This window comes from Cebidichthys violaceus, unplaced genomic scaffold, assembly GCF_023349555.1.
Source record: "Cebidichthys violaceus isolate CVI_PGR_0920_01 unplaced genomic scaffold, fCebVio1.0.p SCAF_3, whole genome shotgun sequence".
NCBI lineage: Eukaryota > Metazoa > Chordata > Actinopteri > Perciformes > Stichaeidae > Cebidichthys > Cebidichthys violaceus.
In genome coordinates, this window is record NW_027176483.1 from 20,585,544 (window position 1) to 20,611,464 (window position 25,921).

General features: G+C 44.6%; 1 protein-coding gene across 1 annotated transcript in view; it reads right to left on the reverse strand.

Annotated features, from left to right (window-relative positions):
- Positions 1–856: 856 nt before the first annotated feature.
- The window catches only part of LOC137881511 (spondin-1-like), a 77,181-nt gene continuing 52,116 nt past the window's right edge, over positions 857–25,921 (reverse strand). Inside the window, exons 7-16 of the mRNA XM_068723488.1 lie at positions 16,582–16,646; positions 13,734–13,935; positions 11,738–11,878; positions 10,872–10,947; positions 8,548–8,730; positions 5,205–5,375; positions 4,698–4,865; positions 3,036–3,194; positions 1,111–1,392; positions 857–1,039 (exon numbers count right to left, since the gene is read on the reverse strand). Coding sequence (XP_068579589.1) covers positions 876–1,039; positions 1,111–1,392; positions 3,036–3,194; positions 4,698–4,865; positions 5,205–5,375; positions 8,548–8,730; positions 10,872–10,947; positions 11,738–11,878; positions 13,734–13,935; positions 16,582–16,646 — 1,611 coding nt within the window. The 3' untranslated portion in view covers positions 857–875. The remainder of the gene's footprint in view (positions 1,040–1,110; positions 1,393–3,035; positions 3,195–4,697; positions 4,866–5,204; positions 5,376–8,547; positions 8,731–10,871; positions 10,948–11,737; positions 11,879–13,733; positions 13,936–16,581; positions 16,647–25,921) is intronic.

The following is a 25,921-nucleotide window of genomic DNA, read 5'->3' on the forward strand; positions in this document are numbered from 1 at the left end:
CGTTCCAATACCATTTGTTCCTTTCTGACTTATAGCGGGTTTATGAATATGACGCTCAGCTATTGATTAAGCCGATGACTTCCAACCTTCTCCTCTTATCATTGAGTAAAACGGATCACCCTGACTTAGTGACACATATTATGGATCTTTCACATTATATTCAATTCATAACAATAACAGAATACATAAACTGTACAATCAACCCGACTAGTGTGAAGTGATCGTGTTGAATTTTGATTCAAATTATTTCTGTGATTACTGCATCAGAAAATGTGTTCAGGTCCTTGTTGTGCCTTAATGATGTTTATATCTTAAATAATAATCCAAACTTTAAAACATTTTTTCAATGCTTGGGCTTGATTTTGTAATGGAGTATATTTATATTGCAGTATCGCCTCTTGACTTGAGTAAAAGATCCTATATATATATATGTGTGTGTGTGTGTGTGTGTGTGTGTGTGTGTATATATATATACACACACACACACACCAATAAAGCGAAGCAGATTTTGCCCCCTTACCCTCAATGGCAGAACTGCTGTAAACCTGTTTCTTTGTTGTTGTTTGTTGTAGTTTTTTTTTGCAGGACACAGACGTGACTCTCTAATACTTCCATTGTGGTCTAAAGTAAATGTCAGCCCTGGTAACTAAATGCCTACAATGGCTTTACTAAACAGCACATTATCGCCTCTTCTTACCGAAACTCATATCTCGTCTCCAAAAGTGTCAAACTAGCTCATCATCTCCCCCGTCACCTCCCCTCCCTGTACACAAAACGCTTCCCCATCATCTTCATCAAACAAACATATTTTTGACCTGTCCCGCCCCCCCCCCCCCCTCCTCCTTTGTAGCTCAGCAGTACCTCCCCCCCCCCTCCTAGCAGGGATGAACGTTACAGGCGCGGATCTCCTTCCGGTCCTTGCAACCAGCCGTCAGGGCGCCATTAGCTCTTTTCTTTGCCGCCATGAAGCGCTCCTGGATCCCCCCCTCGCACGGTTTGGTGCAGTCCGTCCAGGCGGTCCACGGCTGCATCCTGCAACCTGAAACAGAAGGCGTCTCAACTCTGGGTCTCCTGTAGCCAAGCTGACGTAACAGATCGTTCCCAACCAACCTGGCTGCTCCTCGGCCGCCGCGTCTCTTCCCTGTTTGCCCCGTCTCCTTCTCTTTCCCGCTCCTGCACCTCCGCCTCCACCACCCCCACCTCCTCTCTCCTCCTTTGCTTTCGTCCGGCACTTCCTGATCTTGCACTTCTTCCTCTGGATGGTCTCGGGACAAGCGCTGCCTCCGAACTGCGGCTCCAGTTTGACCATACGGGTCCGAATGGTGTGTCCTTTGCCGCAGGACTTGTTGCACTCGGACCATTCGGACCACTCGGAGACCATGCAGTCGACGGCTGGAAGGAAGAACGCAAAAGGAACGGAGAACGAGAGAAAAGGAGGCCAGACAATTCCATGTCAAGGAACAAATACAAGCACAGGAAACATTTCGTGGCGTATTTCTTCTCGTGATTGAAAAGCTCATGTTTGTCAGTATGTATGTTCCAATTGTAACTGTTCCTCTGCCCGTCCCTCGAGGTGTCATTCCATTTCACTGAAAGCTCAAGTGAACTAGTGTGAGATGTAGGAGTCACGTGCATTTATCTTACCCAGAATGCAGTACACTGTAATGAATTATAAGTAACCTCTGGACAACGTGAGACCACATTTGTGTTAATCCACACTACGTAACTACATTAATGGTCCTTTGTGCAGGAAACCCGCGGTCGGTTTTGTCCATTGGCAATTCCAATAAAGTTTATTCAAACAAGACGGTCTCGTCCTCAATAATGCCGGCAAGAAGCGAAACAGGCAGCGTTACTGCTATGAATGGAAAGATGAACAAAAGAAAATGCCTCGTCATTTTATCCTACGAGACATTTGTGTGAAATTGTCATGATTAGCATATCAATTGTTGAGTTAGGGCCAAATACATGTTTTGAGTCCAGGTGGACGTTGGTGCCAAATTCAAAGAAATTCCCTCCAGACGTTCCAGAGATATCGCGTTCACAGGAACGGGACGGACAGACGACCTGACGATAAATGAGAAATGACACCTCCAAATGAACACGCGTGAGAAGAATACATATGAAACAAAACCTTACAAACGCAAACCACACCTCGGGAAGCAAGCAGGTATCAGGGCGATGGTATATCAATCAGTTTGTGGAAACAAGTTAAAGTTTAAAAAGCTAAAAAAAATGCCCGTTTCTATGAAGGTAGATTTGTGTCTTTATTACGCAAACAAAACCTTTGCTTTCAAAACCAAAAGCTACGGTTTCAAAACCAAAACCAAAACGTAAAGCTACGAGTTGAGTTTGGACGTAGTGGGCGGGGCATACGCTGCTGAATGAGCCAGGAGTTTCTATTGGTGGGTTCGACTTGGATCCCGGCATCTACTTCCACTGTAGAGGTTACTGTGATGAGCGGCATGGAGGTAAGTTGACATTCTATTGCTCTGGTAGCACTTCACTTTGTTTTCATGTTGTTAGTGTCGTAGAGTCTCTTTCTTTAAAGAACGACATGAGGTGTTGTTGACATGAAGCTTCACTTTCTGCGTGCATGTGACGTAAGTCCAACCCACCAATAGAAACTCCTGGCTCATTCAGCAGTGTATGCCCCGCCCACTACGTCCAAACTCAACTCGTAGCTTTATGTTTTGGTTTTGGTTTTGAAACCGTAGCTTTTGGTTTTGAAAGCAAAGGTTTTTGTTTTGCAACCAAAAATTATAGTTTCATAAGCAAAACTAACAAATAATTTATTCTCAGTTTATATATTTTAACTTACAAACTTGATTTTTGATTGCAGTGCGAGAAATTTGCTTTCAAAACATATTTTTTTGTTTGCGTAATAAAGACACAAATCTACCTTCATAGTTTCTATCATTCTGAAAGCACAGCGCAGTAAGTTGTTCGAGGCCGCCTCTCTGGACCTCTCCTCTCTGGGGCGGCGGCGGCAGCAGCAGCAGCAGCAGCAGCAGCTCAGTGCTTCAGGTACTCACGGCACTCGGGAAGCATGCACTTCTCCGTCTGCTCCAGCTCCTCGGAGCACCCCGCGGGATCCGACTTCAGCATCCTCTGGCGCGTTCGCGAGCCCCGCCCGCACGTCACGCTGCACTCGCTCCAGTCGGACCAGGGCGACAGCATGCAGGGGATGCTGTCTGCAAACAATACAGGTAGGCGAGCACGCGTGCTGCAGTTCAGTGGGCTAATTAGTGCTAATTACGTAATGAAGCTGGAAGCTAATTGGTGCTCCTGTGCAGTATCTCTGTCATCAGTTGGCTCTTTTACGACAGTGAACTAGAACTAGAAGTACCGCCTCGTGGTCGTGAGCCTCGGCAAACCAGTCAAGTAGCAGTTTACATCCATGTCTGTCCATAAGGCCATCGCTTCATTATTTTATCCTATTACACATTTGTGTTAAATTGTCATCATTAGCATATGAATTCAAGAGTTCTGGTCATAACCGTGTTTTGTGAGGTCACAGTGACGTCAATACAGAAGCGTCTTAAAACTTGCATTCTCTCTAGTGTCCACCAGGGGGCGACTCCTCTGGTCGTATAGAAGTCTAGTCTAAAATGACTCTACTTCTCTCTTGATTTATTCCCTCAGTAAACATTGTAAACATGAGTTTATGGTCTCAATCTCTAGTTTACAGTCTTCTTCAATACAGCATGATGTTCATTTAGTACATTATGGAACATTTAGAGTCAAACAGACCATAAAGAGGGGATGATTTAGGGGCGGGGCTTACTGTGATTGACAGGTTGCTGCCTCTATCAGAGACGTATACAGAGTCTCTACGTCACTCCTCTTCATTCCAAATATGGAAACTTCAGTTTATCGCTTGCGGAAAAAAAACCAACATGGCGAAGGCCGTAATCCAACATGGCGACAGCAAAATCGCCGAACTGGAGGTTTCACAACGGCAGTCCACAAACCAAAGCCGTGTTTCTAATGTTAGGGTCTCCTCGGTGTGGGTGGAGTTCTCGGCTGATTGCCGTAGCGACATCATTTCAACCCCCATTGGAGACGTTGGAAACGTTTGCATTTTGTCAATCGTAAAGTGTAACGCACGTAGTTTTGCGAGCTGTTTTGCGAGCTGCCAATTTAAATGGCCGTGGCTAAGTGGAGAGCAGGGCCGCCTTTCAATCAGAGGGTCGGTGGTTCGATCCCCTGCTCCTGCTCCGCTAGTCTCATGTCAATGTGTCCTTGAGCAAGACAGTTAACTCCAAAATGGCTCCCGTAGCTGCGTCTACGGTGTGCAGATAGATACTGAATTGTAAGTTGCTTTGGATAAAAGCGTCTGCTAAATGAATGTAATGTGATGTTAAAGAAGATTGGTCAAGAGAATGAAATATTGCTGGTATGTCTGGTGTCGCGCTAGTGACGGTTCTCTCTGACTAATGCAGTGTTTTAACTCCACCTTCTTCAGGCTTGGAACCTGAACCGAGGTGGTACCGAGCGCAGAGGGGATCTATTGGTACGATCCACAACTTTTGCTGACATGCGTAACAAACCAAACTGAACCGGACTGCTTGGTCAAAACGTGCCACAAGTGGGTGTTTGTGCCAGACATAATTAAGTTCCTGAGATCTCATGTTCACGTTCACCTCTGAGGCATAAAAAACCAAAGAAATGAAAGAAAAATACATTTTACTTACGGCACTCTGGCATCATGCATTTCTCCACTTCTGCCACCTCGGTCTTGCACATTGATCCGTCTATAGGGGGCATCTTCACCATGCGCTCGCGTCTTCTCATGCCCAAGCCGCAGGTGACGCTGCAGGGGTCCCACTCTGCCCACTCGGTGACCACACAGCTGCTGGGTGCTGCGGAGAAGAACACAAAACACCAAAAACACACATTTAGTATTTCGCTGTTCGCCGACGTTCCCGCCACAGAGATGTCCAGTTTTGGGGATCGACTGCTAAACTTAGCGTAAGAGTGCTAAATTCCATTTTGGGAGCTTGTACACCTGAACCGACAGAACAAGAACATTTAAATAGTGTACACACATATACACAACTCATATATGTGAAAAGACGGTAACAAATCAAAGTCACTACATCGTGGAAGAACATTCTACTATATTCAATTATTATTATACTTTTTTTTAAATTCTCAACACAGACACAGTCACACAGCAATACAATAGACAAAGGCCTCACAGCATTCATCGTTGACGACACACTTCTCCGTCTCCTCAGTCTGGAGCTGGCAGAGCGAGCCGTCCTCAGGATACTGTTTGACATAGCGCTCTCTAGACCTCATCCCCATCCCGCAGGACACGCTGCAGGCCGACCAGCTGATCCACTCCGACATCATACACGTCGAGGGCTCTGTCCACCGGGAAAAGAAGAGCAGCGAGAGACGCTTTCAGGAGAGCATCCGGACATTTTAGTTCCATTTCTTTTCTCTTTGCTGCTTTATTATTAGAAAAGGTTCTGGGTTTGTACAACAAAACCTTTCTGTTTCACGATCGGTTCCCTCACCTGAGGACATTATATTCTCAGTCTGTCGATAGGCGTATTGTTATGTTTCTTGGTGCAGGTGTGAGAATAGCCGCTTCAGTGAAACTGTATTAGCTTGTTTTGTTTATCTATCAGAAGCAGCTAAATCTACGCTCGCAATGCATCCTGGTACGTGTAGGAGAAGCCAGGAGGGATCAGCTTTCTCAGTGACTTGGGGACTTGGTTGAGCCCAGGTCCTCCGGTTACGGGGCAGTCTTCCTTCATGCCACACCAGACTCCCCTCTAACAGCTTCTCGGATTTCAGTCTGTTGAATCGTCTCAAAGCCGCCACTTTCAGAGAAAGCTCTTCCTCCGAATCTGCTTTGGCTCTCTTTTTTAATAAGGCAAGTTGCCTGAAGGACAGTCCTCTTCACAGCGAGGGCCTGAGGGAGTGGAAGTCAATATGTATGACCCCCGGCTGGTATGTCAGCTGAAAAGTGAACTGCAGCTTCTCTGGCTTTAACGAGGCTCCACTTTGGTGTATTTCATCACTATTAGCCAGCACAGCGCTTCCAGATCTCCCTATCCCTCCCTATCCCTCCCCTCACTAGAGGAGTCTGACCGCGCTTTGAAGCAGGCCACGTGTAAATCAAATTGTATTGAGAAATCAACAGAAAGCGGCATTGCTTACCGGCTGTGGCCTAATAAAGCAGAACTGAGCGAAGTATTGATAAAAGATACGTGAATGAGGCCTCCAGAGAGCCAGAGTGTTTCTTAATAATATCAATCAATCTGTGGAGCCCGCAATTATCAAATCCTCCGCCGCACGCCAACGGTGCTCTGAATGAAAACAAAGGAGGCGCTCTGTAGCAAAAAGCCATTGCTGTCTGATATATCGATAAGAACAGGCCGGAGTGTGTGTGTGTGTGTGTGTGTGTGTGTGTGTGTGTGTGTGTGAGAAGCTCTGAGCGAGGGGAAGACGGGCGCTGCCTCTAAGCATTTCTTTTCAAAAACTGACATCTGGAAATTGGACAAAAGTCATCTCCTGGGGTTTTGTTTATGAGTGTGTAGGTTTTGGGGGGGGGGGGGAGTGAGAGAGCATCAAACTGACATCTTAGACGGAAATCAAGAAAAGTTTCTCCTCCGACAACAGCGAGAGAGGCAGGAAGAGATTAGTCCAATTTTGATTCTTGGATTCCAGCGACTCTCTGCTTTGTCGTCGTCGTTGTTCATGTCTTCGCTGCTCCACTTTGTTTCTGCATCTTAACGAACACACAGTCCTGGAGTTGTCCCTGTCATCTCCACCATAACGACACGGTGGGTCCATTTCTTTAAAGTCTAAAGGTAAGCACATTTAAATCCTGGTTTTCGGGATGCAGGAGGACGCTCAGCGCAAACGGCTGATGCGCATAATCGTGTGTTTCAGTGAAGTAATTAGGGTTTCCAAATCACCGATGTTTACACTGTGTGATTAGGGATTTGTGTTTCGTGACAGATCCTCTCAAAGTAACCGTATCGACTTCAGGTGCGTGTGGGCTTCACCGACGTTCCCAGTCAGCTCCCGGCTCCTTCTGTTTCACCCGTTTCTTCGCAGCGGCTACACAAACAACGGCGCTAGGCCGTGAAATATAAATGAGGCAGCGGCTTTGTGTTTCCACCTGCAGATCAGCCAAAATCAACCATCCACTGTGGGTTTTAGTCATGACAAGATGAAGACCTGAGCTTTAATCTGCCTATTATTTTGAGGGCTCACTGATCAAAGGAAAACAAGGATTACAGCAACAAAGGAATGCAGTCTTTGTTGGGTTTTTTTAATGCTAATTTGTGCGATGAAGTGCGACAGAAGACAATAATACCATTGTGTTTGTGATAAAGTTTGGAGGTGAAAAATAATTGTTTTTCAGCATATCGTTTAAAGTGTGCCACAAAAGTTTGTGTTTGTGTGATGATACATCTAGTGTATTCACAACCTGCGATTCCAATTGTGAAATACACATTTTAATGAAAAGCTTGCTCTCCCATTGTTACAGGAACGCGATGAACTCATGAGAACTTTGTCTGTGTGCTGAAGGGGCACACTGCTCCCCGCCCGACGCCGGTACGTTTGTAAAGTATTTGGATATTCCTGGTTCACGCCGAACATCAGTGAAAGATTGGGCGCCCCCGTCTGTAGTAATATCCTACATATTCGTGAATTCCGGGACATTCTATGAACCTAAAAAAACACCAGTCTGATGTCTACCAGCGGTCCCCGGGGACCCGAGTCCTGCCGACACACCGCCGAGTGCAAAGTGCAGAGCTTCAGAGAGCCGGGGATGATCAAATGACAACATTCAGTCTCAGTGGTTTCCCCCCCGACATGAGAAATACTTTCAAAATACTTCTGTTTTCATTTACAAAATACAGTACAGGGAGCTACCTGCAGCGCCGTATGGGGCCAAAGCTAGGGCCGAGTGGAAAAGTCACGCCGCTGATGTGTGTCCTGTACGCTATTAAGAACAAGACAATGGAGGACATCTGGTGAGCCTGCCGCTAATCATGTCCGGGCTGCAACATTTCTTTCACTTTAGAATAGTATTCACTGACATTACAGATGTAAATGAGCATCTGATTCAGCATGAAATGATGCTAAATGAGATCTTCAATTGTTTTCTACTACTGAAGCTCGCAGTATTCACGACGTGAAAGGAAGGTTGTGTGTGATAATATAAATAAATATATATACAGTATAGACATACATATATATAGATATATATGTACATCTATATATATATGTATTTTTCCCCAATATTGTGCAGCTCTAATCCGTCTAATCCATTTTAAATTAATCATATATCATAATAAATCAACGCAGAACAAGCGCCGCTGATCACTTCCGTAGCACCTACAATAGAGTGCCTTGCTCAAGGACTTCCCTACCTACATTTTCCCAGTAAGTGCAGTGATTAACGACTACACCCCCCAGCCTGTCCCACCTTTACTTCTGATAAGGACACTGAACTGTACACCTGTGTGTGTGTGTGTGTGTGTGTGTGTGTGTGTGTGTGTGTGTGTTTTTTACCCTCAATGCTGCACCCCGGCCCCATGCAGGGCTGGAAATCTTGGGTGTGGGGACACGGCACGCTGAGGTCCAGCTGGGCCTTCAGCATCCTCTGCCTCATCCTGCGACCCTTTTCGCATGTCGCGCTGCTACAGGCCGACCAGGGAGACCAGCCCGAGTAGATGCACGTCTCTGGTGTGTCGTCTGAGTGAGAAACACGGGAGCCGACAGAGAAAGAGAGGCATTGTGAGATGTCCTTTGGGCTGACACTGATTATTTTACATCGTACCCACAGGTGATTACCGCAGGTACCGGACCACAAGAGGCCACCGAGTGACATCTGAAGGGTTGGAGGGGGAGAGCAGAGTGTGATTTGTGAATGTCTTGCCCAATTATCAGCGGTAGCTGGAGCTCCAAGAAGTAGCAGGGGGACCGGCTTCAATTAAAAGTGCTCTCTAAGGGGCTCAGAGAGCCAGGGAAAATGAGGGAGAGAGAGAGAGACGCGAGAGAGAATATACCGTCGGGCCTCGGGGACGAACCTTGAGCGGGTGCAATTCTCCGGGATAACGTGTAATGACGGAGCAGAATGAGGGAACGAAGGAGCCGGAGACGCAGAGAGGAAGGGAAGAGGACAGACGGGGCTGAAGCGTAAGTGAAAGCAGTGGAAGGAAAAGGGGCCGGCCTCGTCTCGGTAGTGTCGTCTCACACAGAGAAGACGGGAGATGGCGGAGAAGGAGAGGACAGGCAAGAGTAAGAGAGGAGGGAAATGGTCTATGACTGACTGAGGAAGACATTTATTAGCCGGCGGGAGATTCTTGTTAAGAAATTCTGCAGCGTGGACAAAACGCTGCCCCCCTTTCCCGAGGCCACTTAAAATAGTCTCTAAGCGCCAATGTACTCCACAAACAGCGGCATGCACTGGTCCGTCTCGTTCAGCCCATCTGCTGGTTAACAAGCCGGCAGGGGACGGCTCGTTTCCTAGGTTTAAGGTCACAGCGCTGAACTTGTGTGACGTGTTGTCCGACCACGTTGGAAGTCAATCGTGTTTCTACCTGTTTTTTCCGTACGTATTTTTTCTTCATGGTCGCAGTTTTGAACATGTGGTTAACTTTGTAAATTCAAGCAAAAGAGAAACACTACTTGGTTATGTTTAGTAAAAAAAAACTTGAAATAGGTATGTTTGTCACCGAATTTAAGCTTCGTACATTACTTAAAATAAGTAAACGTTGGCTTTTTATTTCACACAGGACATGACCAGAGGTCTCCTGGGTGAAAGTCCTGACGTGTTTGTTTGACACTCTTCCCTACGCAGACCCCCGCAGAGTATGAGTACAAACGTTTTTGAGGAAAAACAAAACAATTTGTTGTATGGGAACGTTCGCTTTAGGAGACTAGGGCTGACATTTTCATTCACATTCATGAAAAGTGGTATAAATCTTAAATCAATATACAATATATGTTATATAATGAAATACTATAACAGTGAACATTTTGCATGTATACATTGTATACTGCTTTCGTGACAGGATCTGTGATGCATGGCGGGACATGAAGTGTGGTCGATCGGTACAGGACAGGTTCTCTCTGTGTTCTGATCACCTGACCTGAGCCCATCTGTGACTCTATCTACACCGGTTGAGTCTGTAACGAGTGTGTGTGTGTGTGTGTGTGTGTGTGTGTGTGTGTGTGTGTGTGTGTGTGTGTGTGTGTGTGTGTGTGTCCTGGAGCGCCACGGTATCCGCTCGGTCCGTAAGTGGATGGTTAACGTGAATGTTTTGCGCACACATAGTGAATTGAAGAGTTCAAAGAATGCATAAAGGAATGCAATATCGCGTAATGACAGGGTCTGAATAAAACGCTCCATCAAGCCCTTAAAGTGCATCCATTATACCTTGTTAGGGTCTTTCCCTGAAGAACTGTAATCGAGAAAAGGTGTGTTTATAGTAATCAAATCAGAGTAAAAGGACATTTTCCAACCAAATGAACGTAGCAGGATGACCAGAGCTGCGGCCATTTTATGTGTACCGTTGCACTGTGACCGTTGTAGCGGGCTGACTTCCGTATAAATCAAACAGACAAACAACTTAATGCTTCGTTAGCGGACAGTTGGCCAGTTAGCTAGCTAATTCCACCACACCTTTCACGCTACACTGGTTACAGCCTAGCTAGCTAACTAGCCAGCCGTCCGCCTCCGGGGCTGCGTCCGCTCTCTCAAACACTTTACCGCCCCACTGACGTGTGTCGTCGCCATAACGACTAGCAACAGTCCTCTCGTACCACAGAAACCAGTTCAACGTCTGCCCTACTCCCATTTTATTTGTGAGGGTGTGAGCATTTACTGTTACCTTCCTCCTTCTCCTCCTGTCCAATATCAGCGACGATGTCGTCTATGGTGTCCGGGACCACGTTGCACTGCTCTCCCTGCTCACACAAGGAAAAACGCTTTCAGCACGAAACCTTGATGATTACGCCGTTGTCTCTGTTATCTCAATAGATCTCCATTGGATGTGTATGAGACAACAGTATTTCAGGAATTCTGTGTGTTGTGTCAACATGATTGAAATGTAATTATATTCTAAGTTCACCTCCAGGCCTGTGTGTGTGTGTGTGTGTGTGTGTGATCAACAGTTTAAATAGTTAGACAGCGTCTTCACAAAGCAGTCTTGTTTCATCAGATACTTCGACGCAGTTGCTCGTTGTTGAAGTCCTGCTTACGGTGTTAATTGTACATAAATGACAAATCTTTTTTTTACATTTTCACACAAAAGCGGATGTAGCTCACATTTAGCAAGCTATTCAATTTGTAGCACACTTGAAATTAATATAATCACTATAAATAGACTTGACCACATGAGTTTCAAGTACTTTTGCATCTACATCGCAGAGCTATCAGCTACAGCGTACATTTGCTGGCAGACGGTCACGTGCAAGTTAGCCCAAATTTGCTCCAAATGTTGTTTTAAAATGGCGTTTTACTTGCATAATACAGCGTTGGAGCTGTACGTCCTATCACTGTCAGATATTTCTCCCAGTTATCAAAGAAGTTGAGTAACTATTCCACGACAGTTGGAGACTAAAGCAAAAAACGACAAAGTGGTTTTGTCGACAAGGTTGTAGATGATTGGAAGTTTTGTAAAAAGCTAATACGTGGCATTTTTTTGCCAAGAAACACTCTATATACGCATACCTACTTTTACACACTGCATTGTACCTTTCTAGCGATGCGTTCCACCAGCAGCTTGGCTACAGAGGTAATTGCCCCTCCCTCGGGGTCGTAGAACGGGCTCTGGGGGTGGTCCAAACTGGTCAAGGGTCGGATCTTCTCCTGAGGAATGGTGGGCTTGTTTGGTGACTGAGGATAAAGTGAGCAAAAAAGTATTATATTCAAAGGTTAAAGCTGCTATACTCAGTATGTTTTAGCGCCTTTCAGCTCATTGTTTTGGTTTTGCCATCTGCAACTTCACAGTCTTGGTTCGGTCTTACTGCCCTCATCAGCGCTGTCTTCCAGCTACAGTGGCTGGCAAAGAAGCTCTGTGAACTGACTTTATGCCACAACGGACGGATAAAGTTAAAGATATTTCCCACTGGAGACCAAAACCGACTTATATTTGTCAAGTGGTCACAAACAAGAACCCTAATGAATGCTAATGTTGCTCAATGACAGCTTGATAGGTAAAAGAACGCCACGTGTCTAACGCAGTTATAATAGCTTTAAACTTTAAGGCGATAATATGTCAAAGCTGCGTTCACTGCTGCTTGAGTTGCCCCCAGGTGGCCATAAAAAGCAATCGATTAATGCAGCTTTAAGTATCTTATATACAAAATATCTCATGCCTCTGGAACACGTCAAGCCCCCAGTGACTCCTCCTGAAAACAAGCGCAAATAATAAGATGCTACCAATAAAGATGACAATGATTTGAAGGGAGAGTATTCCCCACCCTCTCACATTAGCATTGGTGTTGGAACGGTTGGCGTCCTAGAGGAGAACATCTGCTCTTGTACCGTGTACCGAGTGTGAAATACAACCCGAGGGAGGGCAGTCGGAGTCTTCCACTGGGCAATGGTAAGAGTAATCAAAGTTAAACAGCCAAAAATGTAGGACATGGGAATTATTTGTGGGACAAGAATACTAACCCAATAGCAGCGTACAGTGTCTGTGAAACAGGCTTTTAGAAGGAGAACAACATGATTTCTCTAGAGGGGAAGGGAACAGTGGAGCGCCGGTAATTTAAGTATACAAACAGGAATTAATAAAAAGTAATAACACTGTAATGGGTGCATTCATTTTATTCCCCGGTCTGACCTAAAAGGGTAAGGTAGGTAGATGTCCTCTTCTTCTCTTTTCCTGAAACATGAATCATTCTCTTTGTTCTTACAGGTGAACTCTGTGCTGTTTCAAGTTTCAAACCAACTTAACATACGCAGGAGTACTAAATCAGACATCCACAAAGGAAGTATGACAATGAGATATGAAGTCACGTTCTCATCTGCAGCGCTGTAACGGTAACTTAAGACACTTTGATTTGGGAACAAACATCAACCTCAACCTAATGAACTCACTCCGCATGATCTTTGGTCGGGAAGACATCACATGGGAGACATTAGCACGCCACAAATTTAGTTTAGTCTTTGCTTTGTGCAAAGTTGAACAAGACGACTTGTGTTTCCACGATTCTGCCCGTAGGTGGCAGTGATTCAATGCCTGCTGTACGGTAGGACGCATGCATTATCTAATGGTGAACCTACACAATGTGTTTCCAGAGTAATGGTGCATCATCTGCTTGGTTTTAGTGACATTCCAGGACCAAGGAAACAAATGCAATGTTTAAGCAGTGCAGAGTCACATAGTTGTGTTGTACTGTTGTCAGTCATTTACTGATGTACAGTCATTGATGTACAGTCATTGATGTACAGTCATTTACTGATGTACAGTCATTGATGTACAGTCATTGATGTACAGTCATTGATGTACTGTCATTTACTGATGTACATGTGTCCCGTGACACCAGTTGCAAAAAACAAGATGGCGATGGTCAAAATCCAAAATGGCGATGGCCAAAATGCCCAACTCAAGGCTTCAAAACCGCAGTCCACAAACCAGTGTGTGATGTCACGACAACGGCCAGCCTCTATTGGATGCTACAGCTCTCAGGTTTCTACCATTGCCCCTACCTCTGAACTAAGCAGTGACATTAAGCTACATTACCTCGTATGTGACACCATTGTCAGTGCCTGCATCCCAGGGAATGAGGTCCGTCTCCAGCCTCTGGACCCAGCCACACTCCTTGGTGCAGAGGTCCTCTCCCGACAGCCCCACATTCCAGTCTGGGCTAGGCCCCAGCATGGTGAGGAAGGACATCAGGTGACGGGTTCGGTCCACGGAAAACTCAGCCGATGGAGCTGCACGCCTGGTGACACGGGCGGGCAAAGAAAAGGGAAACAAACAAAAGTTAATCTCCAGATAATTGAATAGTATGATGAGAAAGCTCTAAGTCAGCATCTTTTTGTTGAATTGGTAAAAGGCTGCGATGTCAAGACCTCTGACCCGACTCAACCTCTTCTAATTGCTGGATAATTGAACCTCTGAAATGTCCAATTAGCGGCAGAAAATAGCTCACAATGAAATGTTCCCTCTCAATGTCTAAAAATCGACAGACTATAATAAATCACTCAAAGATGATAATAGGGTAGTTTCTGTATGACAAACAGTCCCTGGTATCTTAATTATCACGTCTTAACCGACACATACTGCAAGTACAAACACAACTTTTTTTTTGAACAACTTCATAACTTTGCATGCAAAATTGAACAAAATGAGCTCATATTTCATGCTCACATGGAGTGAGTGTGTGTGTGTGTGTGTGTGTGTGTGTGTGTGTGTGTGTGTGTGTGTGTGCGCGCGAAGATTCTCATTAGTAAAAATAATAGCGGCACAATGTATCGCGAATGACAGACAACGCTAGGAGGGTTAATTAAACAGATGTTTGGTGAAAGATACGGTACATTAGTGTGTGTGAGTGTGTGTGTGTGTGTGTGTGTGTGTGTGTGTGTGTGTGTGCGTGTGTGTGTGTGTGTGTGTGTGTGTGCAGTGCTGGGGGCCAGAATTGTGATAGGTTTCTAATTGCTCTTGAGCTAGTTCCAAAGAGTGCGCAGGATGCCAGAGAGTGTGATTATTCAGCCTGGCTTTTTAAGAGCTGCATAAAAGAAGACATCATAAAACAATTAAGAATCATTTTGTAATTGTTCAAGATCAAGAGCGGTGAGCTGCTCGCCATTCAGGACATTTAGAGCGATTGTTGTGGCAGTAAATCCCACCGGATTACCAGAGACCCCCAGTCACCCCGAACCCCTTCGGCTGCTGCCGCCTGGCAAGCGGTACCGCAGCCTCTGGGCAAATGAGATGCTAGGCAGCTGTTTTCATCAGGCTCACACAAGTATTTGCGCACTGTATCCACATAAATCACATTACAGTGTTATACACACCGTGTGCACATCGTTTGTAACTGTATTTTATTACCATGTTATGCCGTTTTATTGCTATCAGGCTGAAATGTTGAGGAGCCAAAACAAAAGAATGTTACTCTCTTATAGTTTCTCAACTATACATACGTTCTTACATACAAACACATTATGTTCAGAGTATAAACAGGAATGTATAAAAACAGTACAGGGTATAAAAAAAAGTAGTAGAGTGATATGAAAAGTCTATTGAAAACTATTCAATAGACTGTCTCTCTTCCTCACAGCGGTTGGATTTAATAGGAGTGCTATGTTGTGGACTCCCTTTGGCTTGAGCCCACTAACCCCCAATGTTGTTTTTTTTTAAACTTTGAAGAACTTATCCAGCTAATGAACATTTGATATCGCTCATAATGAAGATGTGATTCATGGAAAGGTCATCTTAAAGATTTCTGCAACATGTCGTCACATATTGTTTCCATTGATCATTCGGCACGGGCTTAAATTATGTAGATGCGGTATTTGCGATGAAATGTAATGTACGGATCACTGAGCACGAATTCTGTGTGTCTTCGTCCACAGAACAGATTATGTTATGTTAATCTTGTTTTGAAGGAAAGTTGGGCAGCTTGGTTTGTGGGCCCCAAAAATGAAAAGCAGCTTTGTGTTTTTTTTAGCTTTGCCACCGGACCAAAACATTTGATAGGTCATACAATTCTCTACACTTAAGTTAAGACACCAAACTATGTTTCTAACAGCTTTCCATAACAGAGATTGTGAAGCACAATCGTGCTGAAAACGAGGGTGAACACATTAGGGAGACGTCCATCAAGAGACGTGATGTAGTGACTTCCATTGGTCAGAGAGAGGATTCAAACTCTCCCTCTGTATTGTGAATATATGCTACAAGAAATGTGTAAATATATGCTGTAAGGTCGGTGCACGAAGCATAAATCATTTTCCATTGTTCACGTTGCATAATGAACATAATGTCAGTGTTGTATTATTACGTAATGTCATTGGTCTACTTGTGTTCATGTAAATGTGCTCGGCTTCAAAGGAAAAGTTACGCCTTTTCTTTTTTTATGGAGAGATAAATTAAAGAAACAAATATTATAAATAATGAACACAATATATAACTGTCATAAAGTCATATTTCTGCCACTTTCCCACAATTGAACAAGAACAAACTGCTAATGGGCGCAAACGCTGAATTATTTGTATGTAATGATTCATTATATCATCAATGTATTTAATTAATTAATTAATTAATTAATTTCAGGCTCCCGTAGTTTTGTTGTCCAAACCTAATTATGTATTTCACAATCTTTTTCCGAAACCAAATGTTTCCTTTATGGAACTTGATTTTGAAACGACTGTATCAAGTAAAGAGCTGAAACTTTGCCAAAAAGTAAATCAAACTTATATTACTTATTTTCTAAGTGGGACCAAATAGTACACAAATCGAAACAGGCACCGAGGAGATATATATAGTGCTAAAATCATAGCAAAGAAAATGAATGTTGATTTCAGTTTACGGTTGATTCCCGTTATTCCTCTCCCATCCAGTGAAACTGACATTGAGTGATACTTACAGGTTGAGCGGCTGCCACGCCGGCCACTGAGCCTTCGTCTTAATGACAGTAAGCACTTCATCTCCCTGCGAAGAGGAAGAGACAGAGAAAGGGATTCATGAGGCAATTTGTCTCAAAATGGACGACTATGAAGTGAGAGAGACATTGACAGAGAAAAGAACAAAATTGTCAATTTGACATGACAGAGGGTGAGTACTCTCATCCAAGGACAGCAAAGTGCGCTCCACTTCTCGGAGGCTTGCGAGCCTCTCATCAATTATTGGGACAAAATGGCTCCGCGCTGTGGTGTTATTGTAGCGGGGAGCCGCACTCCCACCCGTCGCTCCGCAGAATTACCACCACTTTATGAACTGCACAACACATTATCTATCATAAGGCATCGGACAAAGCCTTGTTATTTGGCAGGGAGCGGCGAGAGAAGTGATGGATTTAGTGCGGCGCTGCAGCTGATTACAACGGAATGAGAAAGTCTGCATGCATCCTTTTGGGATATGCCCAAAAGAAAAAGGCCTTTTATTCTCTGGTTGACTGAAGGTCTCAAAGCCTCCCCTCTTCCCTGGGGCAGTGTGGAGAAAACAAGTGCATGAGTGTGTGTGTGTGTGTGTGTGTGTGTGTGTGTGTGTGTGTGTGTGTGTGTTTACAAGTCAGCGCCCATCCTTCTTTTTTGTAGCAGCCCGGAGAGGCCTCAGACCTCACTCCGTCTTCTCACAAACACATAAAACACACATAGATGGACACACACACAGATAGGTGTGTGTGTGTGTGTGTGTGTGTGTGTGTGTGTGTGTGTGTGTGTGTGTGTGTGTGTGTGTGAGTATAGACAGCCAGAGGAAACACACAAGCTGGCATTAAGCCAAGAAAGACCAATGGAGCAACGGGTGAATATCCAGACAGGAAGGGTGGAAAAAAAAGTCAATATCAGTATACTGATTCCATAAAGCCAGTTAAACCAGTACTACTAGTGTGGGAGGAGCTTTGTCCCAATTCTATGCTAGACAGGAAATGACTCAAGGCATGAAAATGGACGTCAAGCAGATTATGGCTCTGGAACATTTCTAAGATTTGAAAATGTCACAAAATGTTTATTTCAAAATACATAGATGCATTTTTTTTCAAAGATCTAAAATGACCAATGTTCACCATAGACTGTATTTGAGAAGTGGACAAACTCACCATCATGTCACCCATTGGTGTTTGGACATGAGAGGGAGGAGTTAAGTACAAACGTTACAATTAACTTTCATAAGCTGAAAACACACACTGGTTTGAGAGGTCGTCGTTTTGGCCGTCGCCATCTTGGATTTGGGTTAAGTGACCATATTTGGATGGCGGAAGACTGATGCCATGTACAGCTCTGGTAGGGTAGCAACCTGTCAATCACATGGTAGCCCCGCCCTTAAGTATACTCCACTTTTATGGTCCTTTTTCCTCTAAATGGAATCATAGTTTACTAAATGAACATCATGCTGTATTGAAGAAGACTTGAAACTAGGGAGAGAGACCACATTAACAATGTTTACTGAGATAATAAATCAAGTGCAAAGTAATCATTTTCTCATAGACTTCTATACAACCGGACATCTTTTTGCAACCAGATAAGTCTCCCCCTGCTGGTCAGTAGAGAGAATGCAAATTGAAGACACTATCGGCTTCACTTTTCAGACCCAGAGGTTGCCAGGTTTCTTTCAGCTGTAAAGTTTAAACATGGGGGTCTATGGGGATGGACTAGCTTCCCCAATCAGCCTCAAGTGGCCATTTAAGGATCTACGTCATGTTTTTCCTACCTCGGTATCTAAACTGCAAGGAAATCAATGATTACATGTTTCTCACTTTCTAGATAAACATGCTGAAGGTAATTGTCATTCCCTCTGCCATTACCAGAAACTCTCCACGCTCTGCTTCAATTTAGGCTACTAGCAATAGCATCCTATTCTTGTGTGCATTTCTTTGGCAGCCCTCAACCTGCAACATGTCATACAAAATGCTCCGTGGAGGTCGGCAGGAGATGCAAAATCTCCCTGTAATGGTCTTGTTTGTTTGTGGTAATCACGGTAATGGCACAAAATGACTGTGATTTACGCGCGTTTAAAAGCACATCACATTTTCACAAAAGTTTACAAGGAGAGAAGAAAGAGTGGAACGGGAGGAGAGGGAGGTGGAGTTAGATACGGAGGATATCATTTTGGACAAGACGAAGAAGTGTGATTATACAAAAGTGAGGCGAGGAGGAGGAGAGGGTGGGGACAAGAAAAGTGATACAGAGGAAGAGAGTGAGGATGGAGAGAAAAGAGGAGAGAGGGATGAGGAAGACAGCAACAAGTTCAAATGAAGACAGAGCAGGAGAGCAGGAGAATGGGACCGAGGTGGATTAACAAGGGAGGACCCAGCTGAGAGGGAAAAGAGAGGAAACGGCAGCGATGCACTGAAAGGAGGGGATGAAAGTCTGATAAAAGAGAGAGGTTAAAAAAGGAGGAGAGGAGAAGAGCAGGGGGTCACAACTGACCCACAGAGACAGTGATCCAGTTCACATAACTTTACATTCACTCACACACTCCCTAGCATGATAACACTTCCTTCACTCTTGCTCCTTTGTTCCATACTTCCCTCCCTCCGTCCCCTTCAAGGTCCAAGCTTCATGTATTGTCATTCTACAACATGCAGGGTTTCACAATGATGTGCAGTTTAACTCCCTTTATGCTACACAAGAAAAATGTAAAAAAGGAGCCTGGTTCACAGTCCAGTCGCTGCAGTGATGGAAAAATGAGGTTATGATAAAAAGGATCCTTTCATTGCGGTGTTGAATTTGAGATTTTACATAGAATTGCTTTGTTTCTTCCAATAAATCATAATACATAGCCACATGTTAAGTATAAATACCAGCCCAATATTAATACTGTTAAAGAAAATAACTCGTTAATCTCTTTTTGTGTGCGTGAACAGATCACCATGTAGACCACGTTGCATCCTCCTTTGCGGTACCGTCGGAGAAAGGCTAATTTATTCTGTAAGACATTTGTGTGAAATTGTCATTATCAGCATATGAATTCCTGAGTCGCGGCCTTTGCCCATCACATTTGAATCAGTTGTGGAAGTTAGTGCCAAGCAGTTAACGAGAAAGGGGCCGCTGCTCTGTGAGGCTGCACTTCGGTCATGGTTCTTTGAGCTAAATGCTACGACAATGAGGCGCAGATGTTTAGCAGGTGTAATAATTACCATGCTCACCACCAAATGTTTGGCATTTTAACACGCTGACCTTTGCTAATTAGCTCTAAACACAGAAACACAGCTGAGACTCATGGGATCCTCCTGAGTTTTGATTTCAAACGTTTTGGACCCAACCAAGTTAAGGGATCTCCTGAGTGGGACACCAATGTGTGCCCCGCATTTCATGGCAATCCATCCAATAGTTGCCCCAACATTTCACTCCAAAAAACCCCCCCAAATGTCGACCTCATGGTGGCGCTAGAGAAGATCCCCAAAGTCAGTAGGATTGGAAAAAAAGTCACATCAATCCATCCAATAGCTGAGATGTTTCAGTGTGGACCAAAGTGACGCGAATCACACCGCTAGCATGCTAATGTTACCCCCGTCCTAACCCTAACCCAATAGATTTGCATTAACTTCAAAACTTAACCAGCGATCCACACACACACACACACACACACCAAATGAGCTCCTGTTACAGTGGGTGGTGAGCGTCTCAGGTGTGTGACTCTCTGTCAGAGATCTGCTGGACCTTCATGTTCCGTCAGACACTAAATCAGCTGGTGCGACAGTGGAGAAAACGATGTGCAGAGAGCTGCACATCGTCCAAGGGCAAGTCTCTGAAAAGAAGTTGCACAGATTAGTAAGTGACACTGCCGGCCAACACTCAGGTACACGGCGCTGATGTTGAAGGCCTGAGTTTAAGAGCGCCGTGACTCATGGCTGTCCATGTAGGAAAGGGAAGTGGTGACAATGTAAACGACAGAGAGGACGGAAAACCATCAAAAAACAGAGATGAAAACCGACCCAAGCTGCAGCTGGGTTTTAATCCACAGCTTATTCAGCTACCGATTATGAAATAAGCAGGGATTTGATAGGTATTCTGACAAACCAGCTTTTGCTTCGGTCACAATACATCTTACTGTTGCTTATCTTCAGATTGACAGAAAAACTGAAAAAACGCTTAATTTAGTATTTCCAAATTGACTCTTGTGTTTTGCGATTGCAGGTGGTTTACTTGCGCAATGGAAGCATTCCATCGTGGAGCTTTTTGTGTGATATCTCCAGACTTTTTCTTGACGGCTGGATAGAAACATACCTGTGTGGACAGGCTTAAAACAGAGACTACTCCTTTCCCAAATCCCCTCAGTTGTCTCACTGCTGCCGTTTTATCACTCGCTCGCGTTGGAATGAAGTTTTGCCTGGAGGGACTCTACGCGAGGCAGCGTGGGGCTGTGGTGTTGTCCTTCCAGAGTCGGCCTAATAAAGGAAAATGAGCCTGGGGACTAAGGGGAAAAGGTGTCTAATAAAAAAAATCAACACCGCACTAATGCAATTACAATTTCATCAGGGAGGCGGAACAGACGGATGACTGTCCGCTGTGTTGCAACTCGGTCGGATCAAATTCACAGCTTCGATCGGCGACGCACATCCACATGTATGCGCTCACGCATGTAAGTTCTCACTTCCTGTCGCACTGAGAACACACACGTCGTTTTATCTAAAGGTGACTAGCTGATGAAACAACCCGTCCTTGTGGAAATAAAGTGTTATTCCCCTCGTCTAGCGAGATGTCTCCGATCATTTGTCAAATGTAATTTCACAGAGACACGCGCGCAACAATTTCAGCTCAGCAGGTTATTTATCAACCACCTGTGACATGGATATGAAGCCAAGAGCCACGCTGTATCATCTGTCCAATTACATTGTCATTTACTCGTCCCTCAAGCTAGCTGCTGTAATTGTACAATAGAAAATAACAACCTGAGTTCCCCTGTAGCGACACGATGGATTTGAAATGAACAGAGCCCACATCTTCTTTCCCCTGCAGGCTCGCTAGTTGCAAATCACAATTCAATATTTAATGATGGAACATTTAATGCGATTCTTTTTCAAGGCATCTGATTAACTCTGACAGTGAAAAGATTGCCGTTTGAAATGTTTCTAATTCGAGTAATAACTTGATAATTCTTCACTGCGTCTGCTGGAGATATGAGTGGATTCCTTCCTGTCTGCATGTACTGTTACCAATCATAGCTCATATTCCAGCAATCTGCGTCAACATTTTTAATACGGCACAATAAACCCACGCTCAGAGCTCCAGTGTTGAAAACAATGCGGCACCGCAGCCCACATCAGAACCACATTTTTATGAGACTTTGACGACTGTGTTTCCGATCGTAACGACGGCAGCAATGACGCTAAAGGCAAATACTTTAATACCAGGGAGTAAAAACATGGTGTTTCATTAAATGTAGCCAATTAAAGGCCCGGCGTTTGTGAAGAAGAAGCATTCCCTGATGGTTTTGGATTATCTGCTACAACAGCAGACACAACAGACAATGTTTTTTAACCCAATCCTCATTAAAGCCCCAGAAAACCTGGTTTACCTAAGTAGTGTATTTCTCTACAACGTTGTATTCATTCATGGGTCAGGAAGTGGAGGCCACAGGAAGCGGTTGTCTAGGCGGAATCCTGGTTTTGGCACTGTGTGCTGGTTAAAAGGGTGGCCTGAGGCCTTGAGAGAACCCAAGGGAAGGAGAGGTTTAACAGGATCCATGAAGAGATACGAGAATGGGTGGAGCAAGTAAGTACACGCATGGGAGTAAGCCATCAGCGGCAAGATCACTTGGTCAGAGATACTCCCAAGTTCTTGATCCAGCTGGTTTAAGACATCCTCCACAGCTCATCCAACCTTTTCCACTGTGGTCTGAGTTGCTGTCCAAAGGCCACTGGAAAAGGACGTTACTGGTGGCATCCCTCAGGTGCTGGGTGCAACAGTAAGTGTACATCTGCACAGGGATTGCCTAAACAAAGAAGGCAATTGGCCTCGTCAAGGAAAGGGGGAAAGCCGTATCGTCACCCAAGATCAAGATGGCGTCTTGACGCAGCTCGGGACTGGCCAGCTGAGGGTTGACCTAGAGATGCAAGCTGCTAGACACCATGACCTTGGTCCTGCTATCATTCAATGTCCTCTGGGAAGACCAGATGGAGGAAGCCTCCAAGAGAGACGGAGCCATGAATTTGAACCTGGTCCCTGAGCCAAGGACGCAATGCGCAATCCGTGTCCTTGGCTCCTTGGCACCAACAGGACAGCACAGGAGAGTGTCATCAGGAACATCACTGATGCCGCAAAAAAAAGTGTCAAGATGGCTGTGGATCCACAGGGGTGAGCCACGGACAATAAGCGCTACTTGGACAAGCTACGATCCCGAGCTGGGTCTCCTGGATGAGGGTGTCTAATGTTGAAAGACCCAAAACACCAGTTGAAAGTGAAACACTAGCGCTGAAAACCCACCAGAGCGGCAGTAAAGTGAAGCCTGCCATGCTGCGTCTATTGAAGGCTGCAGCCATAGACTGTATGTAAGAACTGGACGTAGTCAATTGCCAAAAAAAGGCAAATTCCCAAGATGTTGTAAGTTATCTTTGGCAAAAGACAGTTTGAGTAGGACCCCATTGTTGATTCAAACAATGCATGTGTTTCTTACATGTGTTGACACACCTGCACACATTACATTAGCTTGCGTTCTGCTAGCGTAGTGTTTCATATGCACCTTTTTTTTTGTGCACTTCGCTGCTGCTGTGTGTTTCTGCGACACAATGATTTTCCGAGTGTGCGCGTATCTCTGTGTGCGTCCCTTCCAAGATATTATAACCCGGGGGCTCGGTAATCCATCACACCGGTGTCAGGTGTAATGTGTGACACATTCACCTGAGGAAACGCTGTCACATTAGTCAGCATGGTTCACTGCTGCGCTCCGTCTTGGCAGACTTCTCCTCTCCCGGTTGTTACAAAGAACCAAACAGCTGCAATTAATAACAGCTGAAGAATGAGGCAAAGTTATGATTATTTTATTTTGTAGCGCGAAATGCATCCTTGCCCAGAACTCTGTGGTGCAGGCCTGTATATGCATGAATATTTGTATTTATGTGAGGCAGATCATCCCATTTTAAAGTCCTAATAAAGTCCTCTTTGCTGGCTCAACTCGCTGATCTGTTTATCTGTGTACAGAGCCATTTCAGGGTAGTCCGGAAAAAATGGATGACTCCGCTGAATGAGCAAAGAAGTCATTTTCATCAGTAGCGTAAATGTAAAAAAAGAAAGAAAGTGGAAAATATGAACAAAATTATGTTGTGACAGATGAGAAAAAACAAGAAAATAAAGAAATTTCAAGCTGAGATATAAGAAATGTTGTCATTAGAATGAAAATAAATCAACTGCCAAAAAAGCCCTTTGAAAACGGAGGTTTTTAATATATAAAATGTGGACGCTTCAGCAGAAATCCTTTTGAATTTGCGTTTGAAGTGGAAAATGGAGATGATGGCACCTCAAAGGCTTTTGGACCAGGCACTTTGGATTTGGATCTGAAACATCATCCTCATCAAGATCTTCCGGAGCGTGTGAGAGAAGAGGAGAGTGAGGGGTGGATGGTTGTGTTAACCCGTGTAATTTAGTGCCTTGTCTCCTGTAATGAGGGCCTTGTACCATTGGGGGGGTTTCTTGTCCGTTCACTCCCCCCCCCCCGTCCTGTTCTGTGTAATTCGGAGCCAGCGGTGACTCTGATTTTCTTGCCATCCGTTTGCAATCACTCACGTCAGGTGAACCTCAAATGATTGGTTATTCAGTCGTTTGGGGAGGAAAAAGAAGGTTCCTGTAATCTCTGTTCCTCGAGGACATGAATGTAGGCTCTTTCTACAGCAGGCTACGGATGCTGCAGGCGTTCCTCAGTTGTAATTTGAAGAACACAAAGGTCATTTACGTGCTCAACTGAGAACTGGTTCTTTGCCTCTGGCAAGCTGAGGTGCTGATTTTGAAATTGCCTCTGGCGGTTTCATTTTCTGCTACGGTGCAGTAGACAGGCTTATCTAAGAACATCTCTATGTGAAAGAAATACAAAGCAAGAGAAACAGATCTGATGACTCGATGTTAAAATGTCTCTAAAAGGAGGAACGCAACAAGCTCTTCTTCTACTGTATCCTCCAATTTTGCCGTACTCTGAAGACGCAAATAGACTAAGTAGTAAAAATGTTCTTTCCACTAAACTGAAAAATATTCCACAATCTCCAGATTGATCCATGCATGAAAAACTATTTCGTAAGTTTTAGGAAAAGATCATGAAATTCTTAGTTTAGGTTCAAGCAAAGAAAGTACTGAGCTAGTTTTAGGAAGAAGTTGTTGTTTGGGTTGAAATGACTACAGAAGTGACATCAACGTTGACTTCTCGATCGTTTCACACGGGGAACAAACAGCTCTCCTGGGGGAAAGATCTGTAGAGTATTTAGTTTTTGTATGGTCTGATACCCATCTATGATCGGCTCTTTTTCCGAGCCAGAGGACTACAGCCGATCGCTGCAGTCATGGATGAACGCACCGGGCGAGGACAGCCGTCGAGGACTTTAGTTAGTTTCAGGAAAAGATCGTAGTTTGGGTTCAAATAACTACGCTGATGACAAACGAACCAACGCCGCCTTCTCCTTTCAGACGGGGAACAAACCGCGGTCTCCTGTCGATCCGTCTTTGTTGGACCCATCCACCTCTCTTTCCTTCGTGCTTTTGCGGCCTTTATAGTTTCACGATTACGTTGTTGCCATATGAAATGATTCTGTGGGATATCGTCGGGTGGGATAAAAACAAAATAGCAACAGACAAGTTGGTAGCAACTTCAAATAGTCGACAATTCAAGGCATACTTCACGGTGCAAGACAAAAATAATAAAAACTCTCAAGAAGAAGGGAAAAAAGCGAGCTATTATGTGTGCGACATGCGTCGGCCACAAAAACATGATGGAGGGAGGAAGCAAAGAGGCGAGTGAGGTGACAAAGTTGGGTAAAGAAAAGAACCGCAGAGTAAAAGAAAAGGGAAAGTGGCAGAAGGGAAGCCGGGTCAGGGGGAGAAGGAGAAGTAGAGTTTTGTGGAGAGGAGAGTCGAGAAAAAGGGAGAAGAGGGAGGTCAGGGTGGGGAGTGAAAGTCCAGTAATTGCGTTGACCTTGAGCCCGGGCGAGGTGTAACTCAGTCAAAGTGAGTGATGAATTCCAGGCCCTCGGCCCCGTCGCGGGAATAATGCCACCGCTCGCAGGGATTCTTGTTTATGACCACTTGGAAGAAGAAAAAACACGGAGGGAGGACAGCAGAGTC